The sequence below is a fragment of the Peromyscus leucopus genome, chromosome 4 (assembly GCF_004664715.2).
Source record: "Peromyscus leucopus breed LL Stock chromosome 4, UCI_PerLeu_2.1, whole genome shotgun sequence".
Classification (NCBI taxonomy): Eukaryota; Metazoa; Chordata; class Mammalia; order Rodentia; family Cricetidae; genus Peromyscus; species Peromyscus leucopus.
The window spans coordinates 84,965,187-84,987,061 of NC_051066.1; the positions used below are offsets into that span (position 1 = coordinate 84,965,187).

General features: G+C 38.6%; 1 protein-coding gene and 1 long non-coding RNA gene across 3 annotated transcripts in view; one reads left to right on the forward strand and one right to left on the reverse strand.

The window, feature by feature from the left end:
• Positions 1-1,402: 1,402 nt before the first annotated feature.
• Positions 1,403-21,875, forward strand: part of LOC114702108 — a 37,482-nt gene continuing 17,009 nt past the window's right edge. The window contains exons 1-2 of the long non-coding RNA XR_005091371.1: positions 1,403-2,696; positions 9,322-9,370. This is a non-coding gene — a long non-coding RNA (uncharacterized LOC114702108). The remainder of the gene's footprint in view (positions 2,697-9,321; positions 9,371-21,875) is intronic.
• Bbox1 (gamma-butyrobetaine hydroxylase 1) overlaps positions 9,538-21,875 on the reverse strand; it is a 50,647-nt gene continuing 38,309 nt past the window's right edge. For both annotated transcript variants that reach the window (XM_028882383.2, XM_028882384.2), the window contains exons 5-8: positions 20,881-20,986; positions 14,868-15,064; positions 12,735-12,901; positions 9,538-10,260 (exon numbers count right to left, since the gene is read on the reverse strand). In XM_028882383.2, the coding sequence (XP_028738216.1) occupies positions 10,100-10,260; positions 12,735-12,901; positions 14,868-15,064; positions 20,881-20,986 (631 nt within the window). In that variant the 3' untranslated portion in view covers positions 9,538-10,099. The remainder of the gene's footprint in view (positions 10,261-12,734; positions 12,902-14,867; positions 15,065-20,880; positions 20,987-21,875) is intronic.

The following is a 21,875-nucleotide window of genomic DNA, read 5'->3' on the forward strand; positions in this document are numbered from 1 at the left end:
GAGAACTAGACTTTTTTTCAGACAAATGAAAACTAGAGGAATGCTATGTAAAAATATGTGTTCTGTGCAGTCTACTGTGGAGACCCACCGGGAACTTAGGTCACCTGTGAAGAGGTGGCCTGGAATGGAGGAAAGGTAAGTGCATGCTGCTCGCCCATTCCCCAGCCTCCCTCTTACCCAGAGACAATCTGCAGTGGGGAGTCAAGTCAAGCAAGAACTCATTTATTGATAGGCAGTAAGCTTCTTTTATACTAGAAAACCTCAGAACCCTAGGAGGGGGTGAAGGAACCAACCAATCATTTTAAAGGTCACCCTATTTACAAGTTGTTTATGTCCTGACACCATCTCTTGTTTTTTAGTATCTTATCTTAGCATAAATAACTTGAGCTAACTTCCTTTCTCACCATTTGTCTTTAATCTCCATACAAACAACCCAAGCTAACTTTCTTTTAGCCATCCTTTGTATCTATTCTCTGTACAAACAGCTTAAACTAACTTCCTCTCCACATCATCTTTTGTATCTACTCTGTTCATAAACACCTTAAAGCTTAAGCTCTATTTGTCTCAATTTCTCTTAGCACCCTCTTTGCAGCCCATGTATGCCCCACAGTCTTCTTAGGAGACCATGATACAGCAGATTCTCAGTTAACTGAGATGGCCTATAAACAGGTTAATAACTTGATTTTGTTAGATATTAGGATAGCTACACCAGCTTGCTTCTAGGCTGAGCTTCAGGAATGCTGCTGAAGGAAGGGAGGAAGGAGGGATCAAGGACATCACAAGAAAATCCACAGAAACAACTAACCTGGCTCATAGGAACTCACAGAGTATGAACCAACAACCAGGGAACCTGCATGGGACTGATCTAAGCCCTCTACGTATATGTGATATTTGTGTAGCTTCGTCTATTTGTGGAACTCCTAACAGTGGGAGCAGGGGCTGTCCCTAATGATTTGGCTGGCTCTTGGGAACTTGCTTCTCATGCTGGATTGCCTTACCTAGCCTAAATGCAAGAGAAGTGATCAGTCTTACCATAACTTGATATTTCATACTTTATTGGTATTCATGGGAAGCCTTCCCCTTTCTGAATAGGAACAGAGGAAGAGTGGATTGAGGGAGTGCTGGTGGGGAGATGGGGAAAGGAATGGAGGAGAGGAGGGAGGGGAAACCGCAGTCAGGATGTAAAATTATAAACAAAAAGGTTGATAACTCTTTCTCTAAAGTTCATGATATGCTCTGAGAGGAGAAAAAACCAAAAACCAAAGCAAAAACTACCACCTTTTGTGTTTTCTCCTTTTTAAGCCTTTCAAAAAAAAAAAAAATCCAATCCACTGAGTATTGTGGCATATGCCTTTAACCCCAGTACTTGGGGGGGGGCAGAGTTGGGGGGGAATCTCTGTGAGTTCAAGGCCAGCCTGGTCTACAAAGCGAGTGCCTGGACAGCCAGGACTATGCAGTGAAATGCCTGTTTCAAAACCCCACAAACTAAAACTTCTAAATCCATTACCAAGATCTTGCTTATTTTTATTACGGGTGTCTGGTAGAGGCAAGGTTTGCTCAACCAACCGTGTTCTCAGTAGAAGAGACACTATTTTCTTCCTGTTTGTGGAGCACTGTATTTCAATGAGAGGGGGCTTTTATCCATTTTGAATACTCCTGGTAAACAAGGAAATAAATCTTTTACACAGCAGGAGTTATTCTTTATGGTAGCCAGCTTTTATACCCTCACCATGAATGAACCAGTTATTTTCTTATTCTGTACACAGAACCACAGCATTATTCCATTACTGATAATCACTGTGGCTAATCTTGGTGGAAACTGTTCTCATTTTTCTTCAAAGGTAAGCAGTGTGACTAGAATAGCTTGAGACCTAGACAGCAGCCCCAAATTAGAAAGCTCTTCTAGAAGGTACTGCTGTGAAATTACTCACCACAAACACCCACTTCCCAATATTTTTCCAACACCAACAACCAGTAGCCAATGTACAATGTGTGTAATGTGAGCTGACAGAGAATTGCACTTGTACTAAAACTGTAATTTTTGCCTAATTCTAATTTAGTTTTAAAGGTTTGAAAAAGGAACAGATGGGACTGGCAGATGTAATTAAGGGAGAAAGATATCCATTGCTTTAGACTGTGTACATAGCAGAATCATTTAACTAAATTGTTGAGTACCATTAAAGGCTAATTTTTGGGAGGAAGCACCCTTATTATTTTTTTTTAATAACTGTTATGCTGGGAGTTTTGCCTGATAATTACCAAAAGCTGAGTTTTCAGAAACTGCTTTAAAGTCTGGACTCCATTTGCTCCTTCCAAAAATAATGAAACAGCACCGCAATAAGCACTCTGATTTATTTTTAAAAAGTTGTCCCACACAGCATTCAATTCCCTATTTCCTACAGTACAAATAGCAATGGTATCTTCAACAGTAGATGAGATTATTTGAGAGCTTCTGAGATAGGCTTTAAGAATGTTATACTGTTTGTAACTCATTATGGTAAGTGGTGTTGATATTCCACTTCTGGAAATCCAGGGTTTGCTTGCAGGCAGTTCATGAAGCACACTTTGCTCTGATCTCCCGGACCAAAGGAAGCATTCCCTCCTGCCTGAAGCACCTCAGAGATGTTCAACACAAATGCGCTATCCATTCTCGCTTCATTCAGTGATGATTTCCCCTATTTTCCTGTGGTTCTTCAGTAAGTACCAAAGAGAAGACTTAGAAATGGTCTCTCTACCTTATTCTGCCTAATTAGGACTTGGCAAACAGATCCCTCAGTCAGCCCCAGTAAAGTATTTCTTTCTCAGCGTCTTGCCTTCCTCATGTTTTCCTTATAAACTAAATCTTTCCTGGAATCACTGGGCACAATTGTGTTAAAATTTTTCTGCATTATTAATTTCCTGTCTTTTTTTCCTCCATGGGTAAATATATGAACATTTGTGACATTATAGTCACAGTGCATTGTGTGCATGGTACCCAGCCAACAGTCATCAAGGAGTTGCCAAATTAAACAAGCAAAACATCATTTTGGGGTGCAGATATTTTTTATTTGGAAATTATCCAAAAATTGTAATTTCTGAATAGAAGAGAATGAATTTTCCCGTACTTTTATTCTTGGAGAAAGTGACATTTCCAGTGTTCATCCTGTTATATGGCCAGATATATACTAGTTATAAATGTTTTCAAATAATTGAAATCAGTATGATGAGAAGACATTAGCAGTGAGTACAAAAATATACTAAGGGCTTATTTTATTTTATTTTTCCCTTATATATTACATCCCTTGACTCCTTCCAGCCTTCCATATGGGAAGCCTTCCATCCACTCCTCCATTTCCCTTCAAAAAAAAAGCAGGCCTCCCATTGATATCTACTGAACAATGCCTAACAAGTTAAAATAAGACTAGGCACAAACCCTCATATCAAAGCTGGATGAGGCAACTCAGTAGGAGGAAAAGGGTCTCATGAGCAGGCAAAAGAGTCAGAGATACCCCCCTGACTCCCACTGTTAGGAGTCTCAAAAGAACACCTAGTTACACAATCATACCATATATGAAGAGGACCTAGCTCAGACCCATACAGGGTCCCTGGTTGTTGTCTCAGTCTCTGTGATCCCCTATGAGCCCTGTTGAATTGATTTTGTGGTCCTTGTTCTGGAGGCCATTCCTCTGGCTCCTATAATCCTCCCTTCCCTTCAGGGTTTGTTTATATATAGGGCAAGTGAAAGTTTGAGTTAAACTTTCCATTCTTAGGAAGCCACACTGAAAACAACCATTGTCATTGATGCTTTGTGTACCCAGTTGTCACTGTGGTTTTCCTAAGAATTTGTACATATCTACAGATGTAAATCACAAGGTTTCTCTTTCACTAGTTTGATGTAGGTTTGCCAGTTTTTACTTCAAGAGTTGCTCTGGGTTAGTCATAGAGAGATATACATCTGTTTGACTGATGGGAGATGCACAGATACAGAAGATTCAATAAACATGGATATGCCATTTTATTTTAGGACACAAACGTCTTATTTCCTGTTTCATACACCTATAACAAATTTTAATTCTTACCACCAAAATTGATTTGAAATACACCATGCATGGGAAGATCTCATAGTCCACTGGTGGGGCTACTCCATCTGACAGAGGGCAGATCTCCAAAATACATAAAGAACTCAAGAAACTAGACATCAAAATACCAAATAATTCAATTGAAAAATGGGGCACAGATCTAAACAGAGAATTCTCAACAGGAGACTCTCAAATGGCCGGAAGACAAAGAATTACTCAACATCCATAGTTACCAGGGAAATGTAAATCAAAACAACTCTGAGATACTATCTTATACCTGTCAGAATGGCTAAGATAAAAAAAACAAAAAAAAAAAAAAAAAAAAAAACCAAAAAAAAACAGTGATGACAGCCTATGCCAGAGAGGATGTGAAGTAAGGGGAACACTCCTCCATTGCTGGTGGGAGTGCAAACTTGTACAACCACTTTGGACATCAGTATGGTGGTTTCTCAGAAAACTGGGACTCAATCTACATCATGATCCAGTAATACCACTCCTGGGCATATACCCAAATAATACACATTCATACCACAAGGACATTTGGTCAGCTATGTTCATAGCAGCATTATTCGTAATAGCCAGAACCTCAAAACAACCTAGATGCCTCTTAACAAAAGAATGGAAAAAGAAAATGTGGTACATTTACACGATGCAGTATTACTCAGTGGGGAAGAAACAATGACATCATGAAATTTGCAGGTAAATGGACGGAACTAGAAAAAAAATCATCCCAAGTGAGGTAACCCAGACTCAGAAAGACAAACATGGTATGTACTCACTCATAAGTGGATATTAGATGCAAAACAAAGGATAATCAGGCAATAATCCACAACTCCAGAGAAGCTAGGTAACAAGGAGAACCCTAAGAGAGACATGCAAGGATTCCCCTAGGAAGGGCAAGTAGACAAGATCTCCTGAGTAAATTGGAAGCATGGGCTCGGGCCGGGGGAGGAGATAAAGGAAGGTAGCAAGAGAACATAAGGGAACAGGATGGTTGAGTTGGAGAAGGGACAGAGAGGGAGAGCAGGGAAAGAGATATCTTGATAGAGGGAGCCATTATGGGGTTAGGGAGAAACCTGGTGCTAGGGAAATTCCCACGAACTCATAAGGATGACCCCAGCTAAGACTCCTAACAATAGTGCAGAGGGTCCCTGAGCTGGCTTTGCCCTGTAATCAGATCAATGACTACTCTAATTGTCATCATAGAACCTTCATCCAGTAACTGACAGAAGCAGATGCAGAGATCCACAGCTAAGTACTGGGTAGAGCTCCCAGAGTCCAGTTGAAGAGAGGATGGAGGGATTATATGAGCAAAGGGGTCAAAATCATGATGGAGGAGCCCACAGAGATAGCTGACCTGAGCTAGTTGGAGCTCACTGACTCTGGACTGGCATGGGACTGAACTAGGCCCTCTGAATGTGGGAGACAATTGTGTGGCTTGGGCAGTATGTGGGGCCACTGGTAGTGGGACCAGGATTTATCTCTAGTGCATGAACTGGCTTTTAGGAGCCTATTCCTTATAGAGGGATACCTTGCTCAGTCTCATTACGGGGGAGGGGCTTGGTCCTGCCTCTACTTGATATGCCAGACTTTGTTGACTCCCCATGGAAGGCCTTACCTTCTCTGAGGAGTGAATGGGTGGTGGGGTGGAGGGAATGTGGGGGAAGTGAGCAGGAGGAGGGGAGGGAGGGGAAACTGTAGATGGTATGTAAAATGAAAAAGAAACCTCTTTTAAATAAAAATAAAAATAAAAAACTAACAAAAAGAATGCAATGATTCTAAATATACACATAAAAAGAGAACATATTTCCCTATTTCTATTCCACTCCCTGTACAAATTTGCTTTCAGACTTCAGGCTGTGTATTTAAAATGTCGGATGCACTAGAATGACATTGGAATGCTTGTGACAGCTATCCGTAAATGATGTCTGAAAAGTTTTGACCTTGTTCCTGATCACAGCGGGAAGTATTGATGGTAGAAAGTAATGTTCCTTCTTTCCAAGAATCAAAGCAAGTCTTGATGCTGTCTTAAAGAACACATGCCCAGAGTGATAGGAATTCCTGTAGGAGTTACCTACTAAAGAAACAGAATCATTACCCACTCCTCAATTTTCTTTAGATAAGACAGTATCAGATATGATTTGCTTTCATGTATTAGTTACTGTTAACTATGTGGCTTTTAAAAACAATGAAGCAGTCATGTCACACAGAAGATGGGGGGTAGGAGAAATCACGGTTCTCTTCACTCCTTTTCAAAAACGTAGATAGCTAGCCACACAAATGTTCAGCTCTGGGGGAGCTGAGGAATGCTGTGAAGAACACAGGGGGCCAGAGGAAGAGAATAACTTCAGACAAAGAACCACTGGGCACCCACCCACACAGCAGAAGTCTAGAGATGGATAGAAAGAGCAAGAATGCCAGTGACTGCATGTGCCGCAGGAAGAGTGCCGTCATGGTAGGTCACATGTCGTCTGCTCTGTGGAGGCAGATGTGTCTTAATAGCCCCATAAACTTCATGGACTCCCCATACTTCTCACGGTGTTCAACGGTGTTGTCCCCATGGCTTGCCCTGTATAAAGTACCAGGAGCTTTCACCAGTGAACCCCTTCTGCACCTCCCTGGAGAAGGAGATGCCATTGTTCCCCCTTCACACAGAAATGTTCCATGACCAGGACTACCTGCCATCGACAACTACACTCATGCTCCAGATGCCATGGCGGCACACTAAGCATGTGCATTTCAGATGATTTTACAGCCACCTCTAAAACAGAGCATATTCTGGGCTACAAGTCTTAACAACTACACAATAATTAAAATAATTTCTTATAATTCATCAGACTAAACTAAAACTAGAAACTAATAGAAGAAAAACTATAAAAACTATGCAAGTATTCAAGGATTGAATAATGCAATTTGAATATCCAATTGATTATTGAAGAAATTGGGGAAGAGATTAAAAAAATAATCCTAGAGGCAAATGAAAAAAGTACAATTTAGGAGAACATTTGAGATATGACTAAGGCATTCTAAGAGAAAAGTTTATATATGTAAGTGCTCACGTTTAAAAAAAACAGAAAATGTTTCAAATAAATAGGCTAATGATGCACCTTAAGGGTCTAAAAGGCAAAGAAAAGCCAAGTCTGAAAAATGCAGTAGAAAAGGGGTTGCAATATGGCTCAGCAGTTAAGAGCACTTCCTACTATTTCAGAGGACCTGAGTTCAGTTCTTAGTACCCATGTCAAATGGCTCACAGCAGCCTATAACTCCAGCTCTAGAGAATCTGACTTCCTCTTCTGGACTCCAAGAGTATGGACATGCACTTACATGAGCACATATTCACAAATAGATACATACCATAGAAAACAAAATAAAGATCAGGGTAGGAATTAATGAATTGGGCACTACTCAAATTCATAACACTAGAGATGGAAAGAGGATTGTTACAATAGATTCCAATGAAATCAAATATTGCAATACCTTTGGCATTGTGTCAGACATTTGTGGCCTTTTGTGCTTCCATATCAATTTTAGGATCCTGGTGAAATTTTGATAATTCATAATCCAAAAATACCTTGAAAATTTAAAAGAAATGGATGAATTCTGAGACATATATGACATACCCAAATTAGATCAATAGGATATGAAGGTAATAAGTTATGAGGACCTTAAACAGATCCATAGGAAGGAAACGGTTGAAGTGGTAATAACAAGTGTCCCTGTAAAGAAGAGCTCAGGGCTAGAAGGCTCTGCTGAATTCGACCAGAAGCGAACACTAGCATGTCTCAGACTGTAGCCAGGTTACAAAAGGAAGGCAAGCTAAAAAACTCCTACTAAGCCAGCACTATCCTGATGGCAGAACCAGCTAAGAACACAGTAACAACAGATACATAAACGACCAAACAACAACAACAAAAACACCTAGAGACTAATTTTCTTGATGAACATAGATGCAACTTATTAATAAGATAATTATAAACTGAATTCAAGTACTTTTAAGAAGATCATACATTTGGATGAAGCTGGTTTTGTTGTGGGGATACAAGGATGCTTCCAACATACACAAATTGATAAAATGTTAATACAGCACACAAATAAGCTATGGCAGAAATCACAGGATCAACTTATTAGATTCAGAAAAAGGCCTATGTATTCCCTCATGATCAAAAGCTGGAAGGAACTAGGAACAGAAGAAATGTACCCCTGCATATTAAAGGCTAGATATGATGACCTATAGCTAACATCATATTTAATGGAGAAAGACTGAATATCTTCTAAAATCAGAAATGAGGCAAAGGTGGTCAGTCTTTCCATTCTTACTCAATATCGTGCTCAAAGCCTTAAACAGCAAGATGGGAGATGAGACAAGACATCGGGAAAGCAAATAAGGAGAAATATGTGTAAAGATGGTGTTATCACAATGAAACCCCCTATTTTGTATGCTAACTGAAATTAATTTAAAAAGAAATTCAAGAAATGGCCCCAGCTAAGACACCTGGCAGCAGTGAATACACAGTGTGAAACAGCCATTCCCTGTGCTCAAATTGGTGACTACCCCAATTGTCAGTGGAGATCCTTCATCCAGTGACTTATGGAGGCATATTCAAAGCCAAACATTGGGCCTAGCTCAGGGAGCCCTGCTGAGGAGAGGGAAGACAGATTGTAGGAACCAGGGGTATCAGGAACATTGGAGGAAAACCCACAGAAATGGCTAGCCTGGCTCATGGGGACTCACAGAGTCTGAACCAACAACCAGGAAGCCTGCATGAGACTGACCTAGGCCCTCTGCATGTATATGTCAGTTGTGTAGCTTGGTCTATTTGTGGAACTCCTGGCAATGGGAGCAGTGGTATCCCTGGTGCTTTGGCTGTCTCTTGGGAACCTACTCCTCATGCTGGATTGCCTTGCCCAGCTTGAATTCAGAGGAAATGTTTGCCATGCTTTGCTTTTGCCCATGGAGGCCTGCCCCTTTCTGTTCAAATACAGAGGTGAGGTAGATGGAGGGAGTTTGATGGAGTGGATACAGAGGTGGGGAGAAGGAGTAGGAGGAGAGGAGGGAGGGGAGCCTGTGGTTGGGATGTAACATAAATAAATAATTTGTAGAAACGAGAAGTTCACACAGATTCAAGTGCATACAAAATGAAATCTGTAGGTGATATCAGAACCTCTGCAAATTGGAATTTCAAAGCTCGTTATTCCACTGGAGTGGGAGGCTCAATAGGCTACAGCTTCATGCTGCACTATGATTTCAGTGTTTCATCACCAGGGCAGTGGCCATGCAGGAAGCTGAGACCAGCAGGTGAGGCTGTCCAGAGGTGAGTGAACGTCTTGTCCACTGAAGTAGGTTGCTTGCATCTCTGAAGAATTTATGAGTTGAAGGCAAGGAGGGAGGAGGAATGACCCGTCCTTAGGTGACAGTAATGCTGAAAGTCCATGGGGACATTTCTTTAGCCAAGACAAATTTAGGGAGACTAGACTTTTATTTTAATTTGACATACTTGGGTTTATTATCTCGACTTAAGTATTACAAATAATGTCAGGACTGTCAAGTGAGTGGATCTCTGCAAGCATGGGCAACAAAATCCTGCAGTATGAGTGAATCAAACAGATCTTTGAAAATATGAAGACTTTTCCAAGCATGCTAAGGATCATGATATGCAGTCATGAAAAATGAGACCATGTAGGCAACTGAGCAGGACATGTTTTAGCACCTTTTATTTAAAACACTATATATATAAAGCTTTATTTGTCAGAAAGAGTTGTTTGATACTAAACTATCTGCAGGTGTTCTGGTGACACCCTTGAAAGCAAAAGAAGTCAGAACACACATCCCACAGAAGGGATGCTTTAAAACAGCCCCCTATCATGACATCTAACAAGTTGACATTGAATGTGATTCCAAGGAAGAATACTCTGATGAGAAAAATCGCATGTTCAGTTTTAAATTAACATGTAAATGATGTTGATTACAATAAGAGAATAACCAGGTTATAACTAGTAACATTCAGTCATTGACCTTGCACTAAAATCTAAGGTCAGGAAATTTAGATCCCATTCTTGACCCTCTGTCTTAGAATACGAAGCCTTGACATCACTACATCCCAGTCAGCATAAGCTCCTTCCAGATGGCGGGATATCTCAGTTCCTGCCTCATAGCTACGTCGTCCGTGGAGCAAGCGCCAGTTGTCAAAGATAATCACATCACCTAATTAGGAGAAATTTTCAACATGAATAATTTGTGTTTAAATGATTTACAAAGATAGGAATTATTATTTACAAGATAGAAATTATGCTTTTTGTTGCAAATAACAAAATTTCCATGGTCAGATTGGTTGCTTACCATAGTGACTATAATTAGTAATAATGTACTATATTCATTAAGAAAACAAATACCAAGAAAATGCAATATGCGAGATGTCACCACTACTCAGTTCACACCAAAATAGAACATTTCTTTTGTAAACAAAATTACACACCTACTTTTTTTTAACTAATTAATTTTGTTCCTGGACAATTGTGTACATGTAGATAATGTATTCTAATTACTCTCTCCCTCCACTTTCTCATATTTCCTTTCCATGCCTATCACTTCTCACCCCCATCACATCCAGTCCCTTTCCTAGGTTCTTGACTTTTGATTTCGTGACCTCTCTAGTTTTTCCAAGGTCATCTGTATGACTACTGGGTTGGAAACAGATGACTACTGGGTTGGAAATATCCACTGGAGTTTGTTAGGACCATCTGTGGGCACACAACCATAGGAAGTGGCTCCCCATATGCACAACATTTAAACTTCATAGCTTGACAGGCTATCGTGGACATGGTTACATAAAAGTTTTCTTTGTGTAAAGCTTTTGTATTGTTCTACTTTGGAAACATCAATAACAGATATTTCTTCTCAGTGTAAGAGCTTCAAGTAATTATAAGGATAGTGCAGTTTTTGGCCGATATCCTACATTCTTCATATTTTATATACACCTTTTTAAAAAGGAAATACTGAAAAGACAGCAGAATTTCATCTCTTCATCTATGAGAAAACTCAATTTGAGGCATTTATCCAAAGCTACTCTGTTACTAAATGGTGAAGCTTGGATTCCAACCCCTATTATTATTTTTTCCCATAGTATTTCTGTTTTATATGGTGTCACTCTTAAGATCAATGCACTTTGACCGCATGCCAAAAGCTTTAAGGAGTTATCTAGTTCTATTTATTTATTTATTTTGTCAAAGAGTGTTTCTAAAAATAACTCAACTAGGTGTGGTATGTGTGTGTGTCTGTAGGCCCATCTACTTAGGAGAAAGAGGTAGGAGTATTGCTAAAGTCTAGCTCAGGAGCTAAAGATGAGGTTTTATGATCTAGCAAGAAGGGTAGGGTAGGGGGTTTGTGTACGTGTGTGTGTGTGTGTGGGGGTCAGGGGCTGGAGAGATGGATCATCAGTGAAGAGTATGCTCTTCCAGAGGATGTTTATTCAATATCCAGCACCCACATGGTGGCTTACAACTGCCTGTTACTCTGCTCCCAAGAGATTTGATGTCCCTTTCTGGACTGTGTGGGCATTGTATGTGTTTAGTGCACATAAATACATTCAGGCAAATACTCATATGCATAAAAAACAGAAATAATAAAATCTCAAAAATTAAAACAATAAAAAGTTCAAATTGGCCAAACCAACAGCAAAGAGAAATTATGCCTTTTATTGCAAATAACATGCAGAACTTCATGTTCAGATCTATTGTTCAATATGGTAACTATAACCAATAAGGATATGCTGTAATCACTAAAAAGGTAGTTCTTATGTGTTTCCTTCATGAAAACTGATAGATATGTAAAATAATGTATGTACATTGTTAATTAACTAAATTTAGCCATTCCATAATATATACATATCTCAAAATATACACATGATAAACACAATTTTATTGTTAATAAAAAAGCCAATAACAAGAAAAATTTCTACATTTTGATGACACTTTAATTAGTAGAGATTGTCTAGAAAAATTATCCATGTTTCCTTATTCATTTTAAGCCACTGGAATAGTCTGAGTCCTGCTTTATTTTACTATTACTATCTTTGTGAGTAAGTTTTATCAATAAACATTACCCATGTATTTTAGAGTGGGAATTACAAAGATAATTTTGTTTAGCAAGACAGAAGAATTTAAAACAAACTTCATTTGTACTCTCTATAGTTTTCACTATCTCGAGAGGAAGTGATGCCTTTTTAGGATGGTGGGTGATTTTCATGTTGTAATTTCTATACTATCTCTTAGAATCTAACTTGTAGATTAGATGATACTGTAATATAACACAGCATTTGTTGTAAGGGAAGATAGCATCCTTTTTTGGATTGGAGCCATGATAGCTTTAATAAGATAAGGAAAATCACACAGATGACAAGAGTTTTCAAAAAGCTTATTAGGAAGGTGACTATCAGTACAGAAATGTAAAACAGTCTTAATATTAGACATAAGCTTCATCCAGCCTCTCTTTAAAGTATCCTTGGATTGGAAGCTTTTAAATTTCATGTGCTAGGATTTCCATGACAGTTTGCAAAAAGGACTATTTTTTAAGTCTGGGGAGTCCACAGCCTAGAAGTGGAGATGGCAGGAATCTTCTACTTAGGCTAATCAGTGCTCATTAACAGTAGGACAGTCTGGATGTCATTTTCTTCCACTCACCTGGATTCATCTTGAAAGTATACTTGTATTCTTTGCTGCTCATGAGGTCCACAAACTCTTTCAGAGCAGAATAGAAAGGCTGAACTCTTTCAATGGGGACATCGAAGACCGTATCTCTGGTTGCATTGTTGAAGTTGATGCGAATCACTTGGCCTTTATCATCCAACCTGTTTTATTCAATAGGCAAAATTAACATCTAATAAGGGTCAATTTATCTTAGAAGATATGTCTGAAATATAGCATGCATAAAAACATACAAATTAAACATAATGTGATGTTTAGATGTATGCATAATTATGCATGTTGTAACTGTTTATATCAAATTAAAATCCCAAATAGCATTTTTTAAAAGTAATGTTTGAATTTAACTGTGAAGTTATACCTAAGACTCTTGTGTTGCTGAGGACAGCCGTACATGCTTGTCAGAAGTCTGAGGCATGAGTATCTCAGGGTGAACACAACATGAGCTGTATAGAGATACCTTATCTCCAAAGGGGATAAAGTCTCATCTCACAGTTACCAAGGAACTCCTTAGATTTATTTTTATTTAAAATTTATTCCTGAAACTTATCTTTTCTCCACATTTTCCACTCACCTCCTCCAGAAAATCATCTAGTTCTACCCATAAAATATAGGTCAGGCAGTTTGCTGAAATCTCAGTCAGGAAAGTTTGACAACCCAAGTTTCATCCTTAGAAAGTCACATTTTTTTAAACATCAATTATAATTTGGCCAAAAAATTTAAAGACCCCCCCCCATTAAATCTAAGTTCTATAAAGCTTTTTTTTTTTTCCCAGTGATGCTTCCCAAATACTGAGCAGTTCCCTGGTTCCAATAAACATTTGCTGAAAGAAGGAATGAAATATGTATGTGTATATAAATGTCATCTGAAGGATTTGATATCTACTAAATGACTTTATTTCTATACTATTTAGTTATTTCTTCTGAAATAATACAGATTGATTCTAAAGTGTAACCCTCCCCAGTTTTGACTGAGATATAATTAAATGCATGACATCCTAAAAACACAACAATAAGGGAATTCTCAAATGAAAAGTTAAATCAGTATCCTTTTTATGTTCAAGAAAATCATGATTAAATAATGTTAAAAGAAAAAAATAGGATGGAGGACATAGCTCAGATGGTAGTAAAGTGCTTTTTGCATAAGTGTGAGGTTCAAGGAGAGACTCTGTCTCAAAATACAAGGTGAAGAACAATTGAGAAATATGCTCTAGCCTTCTCATGAGCATTCACATATATGCATCTGTATACACAGGCACATACATACATACATACGGAGAGGAAGAAAGTTAATTGAGTATGTGAAAAAGAAAAAGAAAACACAAAGAAAAGCATTATAATTAAGAATGAAGGACCAACCTTGTCAAGGAAAATAAGATGTTTCTTACTTATCATGTACTCACACCGAAGTCAGAACAAGGATAGTATAAAATGGTCTATGTAAGACCATTTTATGATTAAAATGATTTCTATTGACTTGGCACTTTCTGAGCAATGTTTCATTCTTAGTCCATGTGGCTAAAATAAGACAGATTCTGCTCTAGAGATGCACATGGGATCTAGCTATGGCCAAGCAGCATTCTGCAATCCCCTGGTAGGTCATCCTGGTGATTGTCTCATGGACAGACTTAGACAGCACTGGGCAGGGAGTCATTCAGATGTGCCATAGTTTTTGAAAAACAAATGCTATCCTTGTGATGTGGTTGCTAGCACGAAGGATGATGAAATATTTGGAGCATGTGAGAATTCTTTGAAAATGAAGCCAAAACAAGATGACAAAGTTAAGAAGAAAAAACCGACAGCTTCTGGGTGTCAGGACTTAATTCCTGGACCTATCTATTCCCCCTTATATTCTTTCACTCCCAGCTGTAAACTTTCTAATAGCTATAATCACATTGAGAAGGCAGAGTTTATACTTAATAATGAAGTATGGATGAATTCTTAGTTACCCAAAAATCTAATATTGATTGATAAAAAATTTCATGTCATTTGGTAACTTTTTTATGCATTTTTTTCTTCTAGCAATATATTAAAGCAAAGCTTCAGAGTTAATCAAAACTTTCTGCTGTTTAAACCTCAGTTTCAACTATAGGAAATTTATAGGACTACTCACTCTATAATCTTGTGTTTAGATTGCACAGAGAAATCACAGTAATCCACTCCAATGTCTGTAAAATCCACGAAGGTGGAGGATAGAATGTGGAATGCCTGAGGATTCTTCTCCTTGAGCTTTTGGCATACATTAAACCCATCTACAATTTCAGAATCACCTCCTGTGACTGTTTGCTTTATACAGTGCAGAAGCTGAACCTATAAGGAGAAACAGAGAAATAGGTAAAGATAATGGCACTCACTTAAAAAAAACTACTATGTTAAATATTCAAAAAGATACAAGTAGATAAAAATTAATAAAACAAAAAACATCTATTCTCTGATTCAGTATGGAGAGGAAGTAGGGATGAAGAAGTTGCCTACAATAATGTGACATAATTCGAGTCTGCTGCAGTTGAAGACATGGACGTAGGAATAAGGTTCACAGATTATTTACACCAGCCGTAGGCAGGGAGCAGAGCATGCTGCTACAGGCAGGGAAGGCAACAGAAGAGACAGTTTTAACCTGGGCAGAGGAGTGTGGGTAAGTCTTGAGTTCCATAAAAGAATGAGGACATAAATAGGTGACTGTGCTGATAGGTCTGAAAAATATATAGCTTACTGAATAATGAAAAGATTGGCTATAACAGAGGGTTATAATGGGTGGATTGAAAGGATACCTGGGCTTTTGTCATAAACAATCTGAAATGTGAGATGAAGGATTCTTGTACTTTCTGTTGTGCATAAAGGACATTGACTCTGGAGATCACATGGGCTGAGCTGAAGAATAATGTGTCAGTCCAGTGGTGTCCCACAGGCACTCTAATTTTAAGATGGGACCAAGTTAGGCCATAGCTACCTGCGCCTCTAATGAGACAGTTCAGGCTTGAAGACGTCAAGAGACTGAAGTAGGCTGTGACTGGGGGAGGAGGATGAGTAAATACAAGAAACATTGTAAACGGTGACCAAATGGGGAAAGCTTTAATGTAACTATGTTTTAGCAGAACATGGTGAGCATATTACAATTTGACAATCAAATCAGAAAAACTGAAAGAGTTGTTTTGTGAGTAGAGTTTTCATGGATTTTGTGACTTCTTTTGGTAGGTTAGTTTGAGTGATTCTAGATACCTAAATTTAGTGCCTGGTTTTCTGCTTGAAGGAACTAATGGTGTTCTCTTGGGAAAACTTCACTTTTACTGGTTATAATACACTTTAAATTATTTTCTCACTGATTTCTCATAGAATAAAAGAATAAAATGTGATATCTATACTTGGGTGGATATCAGTTTTAGTGAGAAAATATTCATTTAGCTTGGTTTTTCCTCCATAGCTGGTCTAGAACAGTGGTTGTCAAGACTTTCTGCAGTGATGGACTTGCTCTTCTTTGTTATGTAATACAGTAACCACCAGTTCCACATGGCCATTGTACACTTGAAATATAGTTATTGTAACTAAATAATGTAATTTGAAATTGTATTTAATATTTATTTTTTGTACATGTCTATGTGGTGTGTGTGTGTGTGTGTGTGTGTGCATGTTTGCATGCATGTGGGTACATATGCATGTGGTATATATGAGCATGTGCACATGTGTGCAGAGACACAAGGCTAGCATTGGGGATTTCCCTCCATGGCTCTCCACTTTATTCATTGAAGCAACATTTCTTAGTTGAACCCAGGTCTCACCAATAAGGCTAGCTAACAATGTAGGTTGATCAGGAGATCCCGTGTGTATGTTTTATAAGTGCTGAAATTACAGGAGGGCTGCAACATGGGGATCCAAACTCTGGCCCTCACACATGCCTGGCAGGTGTTTTATCCACTGAGCCACAGGGGTGTTTGCAATTTTTATGATTTTATACACAAGTTGTTCTCAAATGATAATTGTGTAATGTATGTTACTATTTTATAATAGTACTTAGAATTTGATAAATTTATCTTAATTTTGTAGATGGAGTGATTGAAATACAGAGGTGTCAAAGTTCACAATTAAAAATTCAGTTAATATGTGATAAAGATGTCATTCAAACTTTGACACATTGGTCACAAGTCCCAAACACAGAAAATTCCTTTCCTTTCAGGGAATCCATTTATAGAGCTCTTAGAAATCCAGTCTCACTAGGTGGTGGTGGTGCACGCCTTTAATCCCAGCACTTGGGAGGCAGAGGCAGGCAGATATCTGTGAGTTCAAGGCCAGCCTGGTCTGCAGAGTGAGTTCCAGGACACCAGGGCTACACACAGAAACCCTGTCTCGAAAAAAAAAAATCCAGTCTTAGGTGTTCATTTATATACATATATATGCAAAAAGTCAATTGTTATTTCCCAATGTTGCACAATAACTCAAACAGATTAACAATGACTACATCTTTAAATGAAGGTAAATTTTAACATTGAAAAATACGTGCCTTAACTGATCAAACCATTTTAGAAAATCTCAGTAGGTCAGGAAGAGATCAGGCTACACTGACGAAACAAAGGAGAAAGAGCCATGTCAGCTGCAAGTCTGCAGAGTTCCAGCAAACAAGGACACAGCATTGTCCTCAGGGGAATCACAGCAGTTAAATTATTTTGGATTTTGCCATAATGATCCCACTGATTCAAATGTTAGTTTTAAGATGGCCAATTGGTATCTTTTTACATCTGGCTAGGCCAAATAATATCTCCTTTTGTATAGTTATATTTTAACACAATCTTATAAAAGAAAATAGATTATGAAGCCTGACAATATTTTTACCACTAATTCAAAGGCTAAATATACTCCTGTCATGTATAAAACCCAATTTTATTTCACATAAATCATTCAGAATAAAAAAATTCCTTTCTAAATATTTCCTTATGGAAGCATGTGACTTTTGGCCCAGAGAAAAAAGTGAGCAAAGTCACATCTGTGTATCATTTAAGATATGTTTCCTCATGCTGATCAAGCTGAACCCTCACTAGGAAACTCATTTTCCAGATCATTTTAAATATACTGAAAAGGACATTTACCTTTTCCATTTGTTAAAGCAAAGATCAAACTTTGGTATTAAAAATTCTTCATAATTTAAAATGGAAGCTGCACAATAAGACAGACAGCCTATGTGTGTTTATCTGTTAGGATGAAAACATACCAGGGTTCATTACTTAAAGACCATAGAAAGTCATTGGCTCTGGACACCTCCTTTGCCATTCCACACTTCATGGCTTCTCTAGAGCAGATCTCTCATGTCTCTATTTGTGCACAAGATGCTTTAAATTTTGACATATAAAGAAGTACCAGGTCCAGTTACTGTCCTTGAAGAGTTTTGTAAAATATGACAGTGTATGCAAATAACCTATCACACCACATACTATGGAAGTTAGTAACTCCAGTTCTGGATCATACTGGTGTGTTAAAAATGTAGGCAGAGATGCATGTCCAAGTCCAGGTTCCTCATTAATTAGTTGTCATCCTAGAAAAGCCTTCTGCTTTATGTCCTCATCTACCACTGCAGGGCATGATCAAGCTTGTCAACCTTAAAGGACTTCTAGGAGAGATCACGTAAAGAAACTGAAAACTCTGAGAAAGTGTAAAATGCTTTGTTGTTATACTTCAGTTATATTTAGGAAGCCATTTAATCATTTTTCCTTGGGATTTCAGTTTTAGCTTAGATTAAATTCAGAAAGAGCAAAGCACAATTTAAAAGTTCAAGTAAGACATGTAGTTATTCAGCTCCATTTTTAAAGTTGCTCTACATTCAATATCTCCAAGCAATCGTTAGCAGGCAGGATGTGTTGAGTGGTTTGGCCTCCCTGATCCATGTTCAGAACAAGCCTCACTGTTCCTCTCCTTCTCCATCTCCCACCCATAAAGGTGATCAGAGGAGTCATCTCTCTGTCATCATTTGGTTCAGAGAAACCATGTGGTGTTTTACAATCAGTATAATAATTTAAAACATATGAAGCCAAATACTAGACCATCTTAGCTAACTTATTCTGGCAAGAACAATGTGTAAGAAGCAGGGCACAGGGAAAACACGTTCAGTTAAGATGATGACCAAAAGGAATTCATTTTGAGTTTTGGCCCATTTATGCTTAATTAACTTGAGAATTGTCCAACTTCTTATCTACATCTGAGGATACAGATTTGTATGCGGTTGTTTTAGCTCAGTTCAATTTAGCTAAAAATGGAGAGCTACACTCTCTTTAGTCTCCTGACCATCTGCTTTTTGGTTTAAGAAAATAATGATTTTGTAAAAATGTATTTGGTTTGAAAGATGATGATTTGTAAAGATGGAGACAGAAAGTGTCCAGTCAGGATTCTCCTGGGTAAAACTGCTATGCACAATGCATCTTCTTTGGCAAGGAAACTTGTGGGTAGGATAGGAGAGGACTTCCAATACTAGCATGGTTAATTTGCTCCTTTGCCGATATCCCTTTACAGTGCATTTTTGCAGCTTTTCATGTGAGCATCCCACTTTCTTATCCCCTCTGTCTGGGCTAGCCTCACTAATTGCTTAGATCAATAAAACTTCAGGGACCTTATGTTGATTTCTGGCCAAGGTCCCAAGAACTCACAATGCTTTGGCTTCCCCATGGAAAATGTTGCCAGTTGCCATGTGAGAAAGCCTAGGCTAGCCTGTTGGAAGATGATAGACTAGGGGGAACAGAGGCAAACCATCTCAGCATCATCTGAAGTGAGCTCTTTTCTAGCCAACCTAGCAGCTGCCAAGAGCCAGATGATTGAAAACAATAACTGCTTAGCCGAGTGCAGCCCAAATAGTAAAAACACATGTGCTGAGTATCTAGCTGTTTATTATAATAATAATAAGTATTCATTATTATTCTTTGTCACTACCAAAGATTGAATACAGAGCCTGATGTATGCTGGTCAAGAACTCTTACCATTGAGATACATCCTCCCCAGTAGTATTTTGTTAAACTTTTAATTTCATATGTACTGTTCATCAATTCAACTTCATGCTTGCATGATGCATGCATTCGATGTGAAGGTGTACACATGCCCATGTGTGTGCATGAGTAGGCTGGATCAGGATGCCAAGTAGTCTTTAGTGAATAGGTGTGTGTGTGTGTGTGTGTGTGTGTGTGTGTGTGTGTGTGTGTGTGTGTGTACACCACAGGTCAACATTGGTTTCTTCCTCAATTACTCTCCTGTAGTGGGTAGCCGTTCCAGCTTTGACCTGGAAATACCACCCCCTTTGAGGCTTCGGTAATTGTCATGCCTAAAAGGTGGAGCCGAGAGAGGACCCCTGAAGACCCGAGATCCGATGGGAGAGCTCGCTTGGTTCTTGGACCCTGGACTCTGGAGGTAGACCCAGCAGAGTTCTCCAGAGAACACCGCTGGACTAAGCTACACCTGTTCCAGATCCTGTAACCAATCCGTTCACTTGTAAGTTATCCCACAAAATAAACCTCCCTTTTAAATATGTGGAGTTGCCTTAATAGTTTCACCAATACTCTCCACCTTATTTTAGGGACAGGGTTCCTCACTGAACTTGGAGCTCACCATTCAGTTGCACTGGCTGTCTTGCATGCCCCAGAGCTGGGATTACAGACACACATACATACCTACACCTTTTCACCTGGGTGACAGGCATCTAATGCAGACCCTTACATTTGTGTAGCAAACACTTTTATCAATTGAGTCAGCTCAAAAACCCTGAACTTGAAAAGGTTTTAATTCATTTGCTGATACAAATGATGGGCATGTGACTTCACACTGTGTTTTCACAGTTCATTCTTTTTTAACTCTTGTGGGAGTGATATATGTACAGAAACATCTCAAGATCTGTCTTGGCAAAGCAAAAGTGCTCCAATAATTATTTCCAAGAAGAAATAAAGAACTGATTTTCAAAAAGATGAGTGAAAATATCCCTTTCCTTTTAAAAAGTGAGGATGTTCAGGACTTAGGCATGAGATGTTGGTGAGTTCAGATTGTTTTTCAGAAAAGAAGATGTACGTAAGACAAATCCAGTGGTGAGTTATATAATCTAGACAGTCCAGAAGAACATTTTCCTTTGGCCTGGCTTGTGGAAAATGTGATGAAGCTCACCTTACCCCAGGTGGATGGTGGAGAGCTGGGTAGTCAGTGTGGAAGCTGAGCTTCCCAGTTGTATAAGCCACATTGTTGGCATCAATTTTGTCCTGCACTTGCCAAGTGTGTCTGCAAAATACAAGAAACATGTGTTTTAAAAGGTTGACACTAAGCCAGAGGAAATGTGTTACAATGCATTTGCCCTGTGAGGGGAAATGGAAACTTTCCATTTTATGAAATAATTAACATAATGACTGAGAGCCAGAAAAAGTTTAGCCTTTCTTTCTCTTAAGTGACTCTTTCAGAACCAGCATTTCTATATTTCTCCTGTCAAGACACAAAAGAACAATGCACAAACTAGTCTCTCCTAGAGGATTGGTAGAGAGGTGTATATGTGATTATGAGTCATTTTTAAAAGCTTAACCCATATGAGTCACTACAGAAAATTCATACAATATAAAATGAACAATCAAAAATGAACGAGTTCTTGGCACTTAGTACCTCTAAATGGTAGCAACACTATTGTGCAGAGCTAGTCTAAAAACATTAGGTCATTCATAGCTGAAACTGTGTAGTGGTTTGAATGAGAATGTCCCCCATAGGCACAGATATCAGAACACTTGGTCCCTCATTGGTGGTGATATTTGTGAGGTTTATGAGGTATGGTCTCATTGAAGGAATTGTTACTGTGGTAGACTTTGAGAGCTTAAGACCTCACTCTACTTACAATTTTCTCTAAGCTCTCAGCTTCTTGTTCCTAATACCATACCTGCTCATGCTGTCACAATGGATTATTAACTCTCTAGAACTGTAAGTCCAAATAAACCTCTCCTTCTATAAGTTGCTTTGGTCATGTTTTTTATTATTACAGCCATAGAAAAGTAGCAGTTTAAAGCTTTTATTTAGTGAATAGTTTCTTCCCATTCTGCTCTCCTCTAGATCCTTGAGAATCACTGATCTGCTCTCTGTCTTTATGAGTTTACCTATTTTGAATATTTGATATATGTGAGGTTGTACA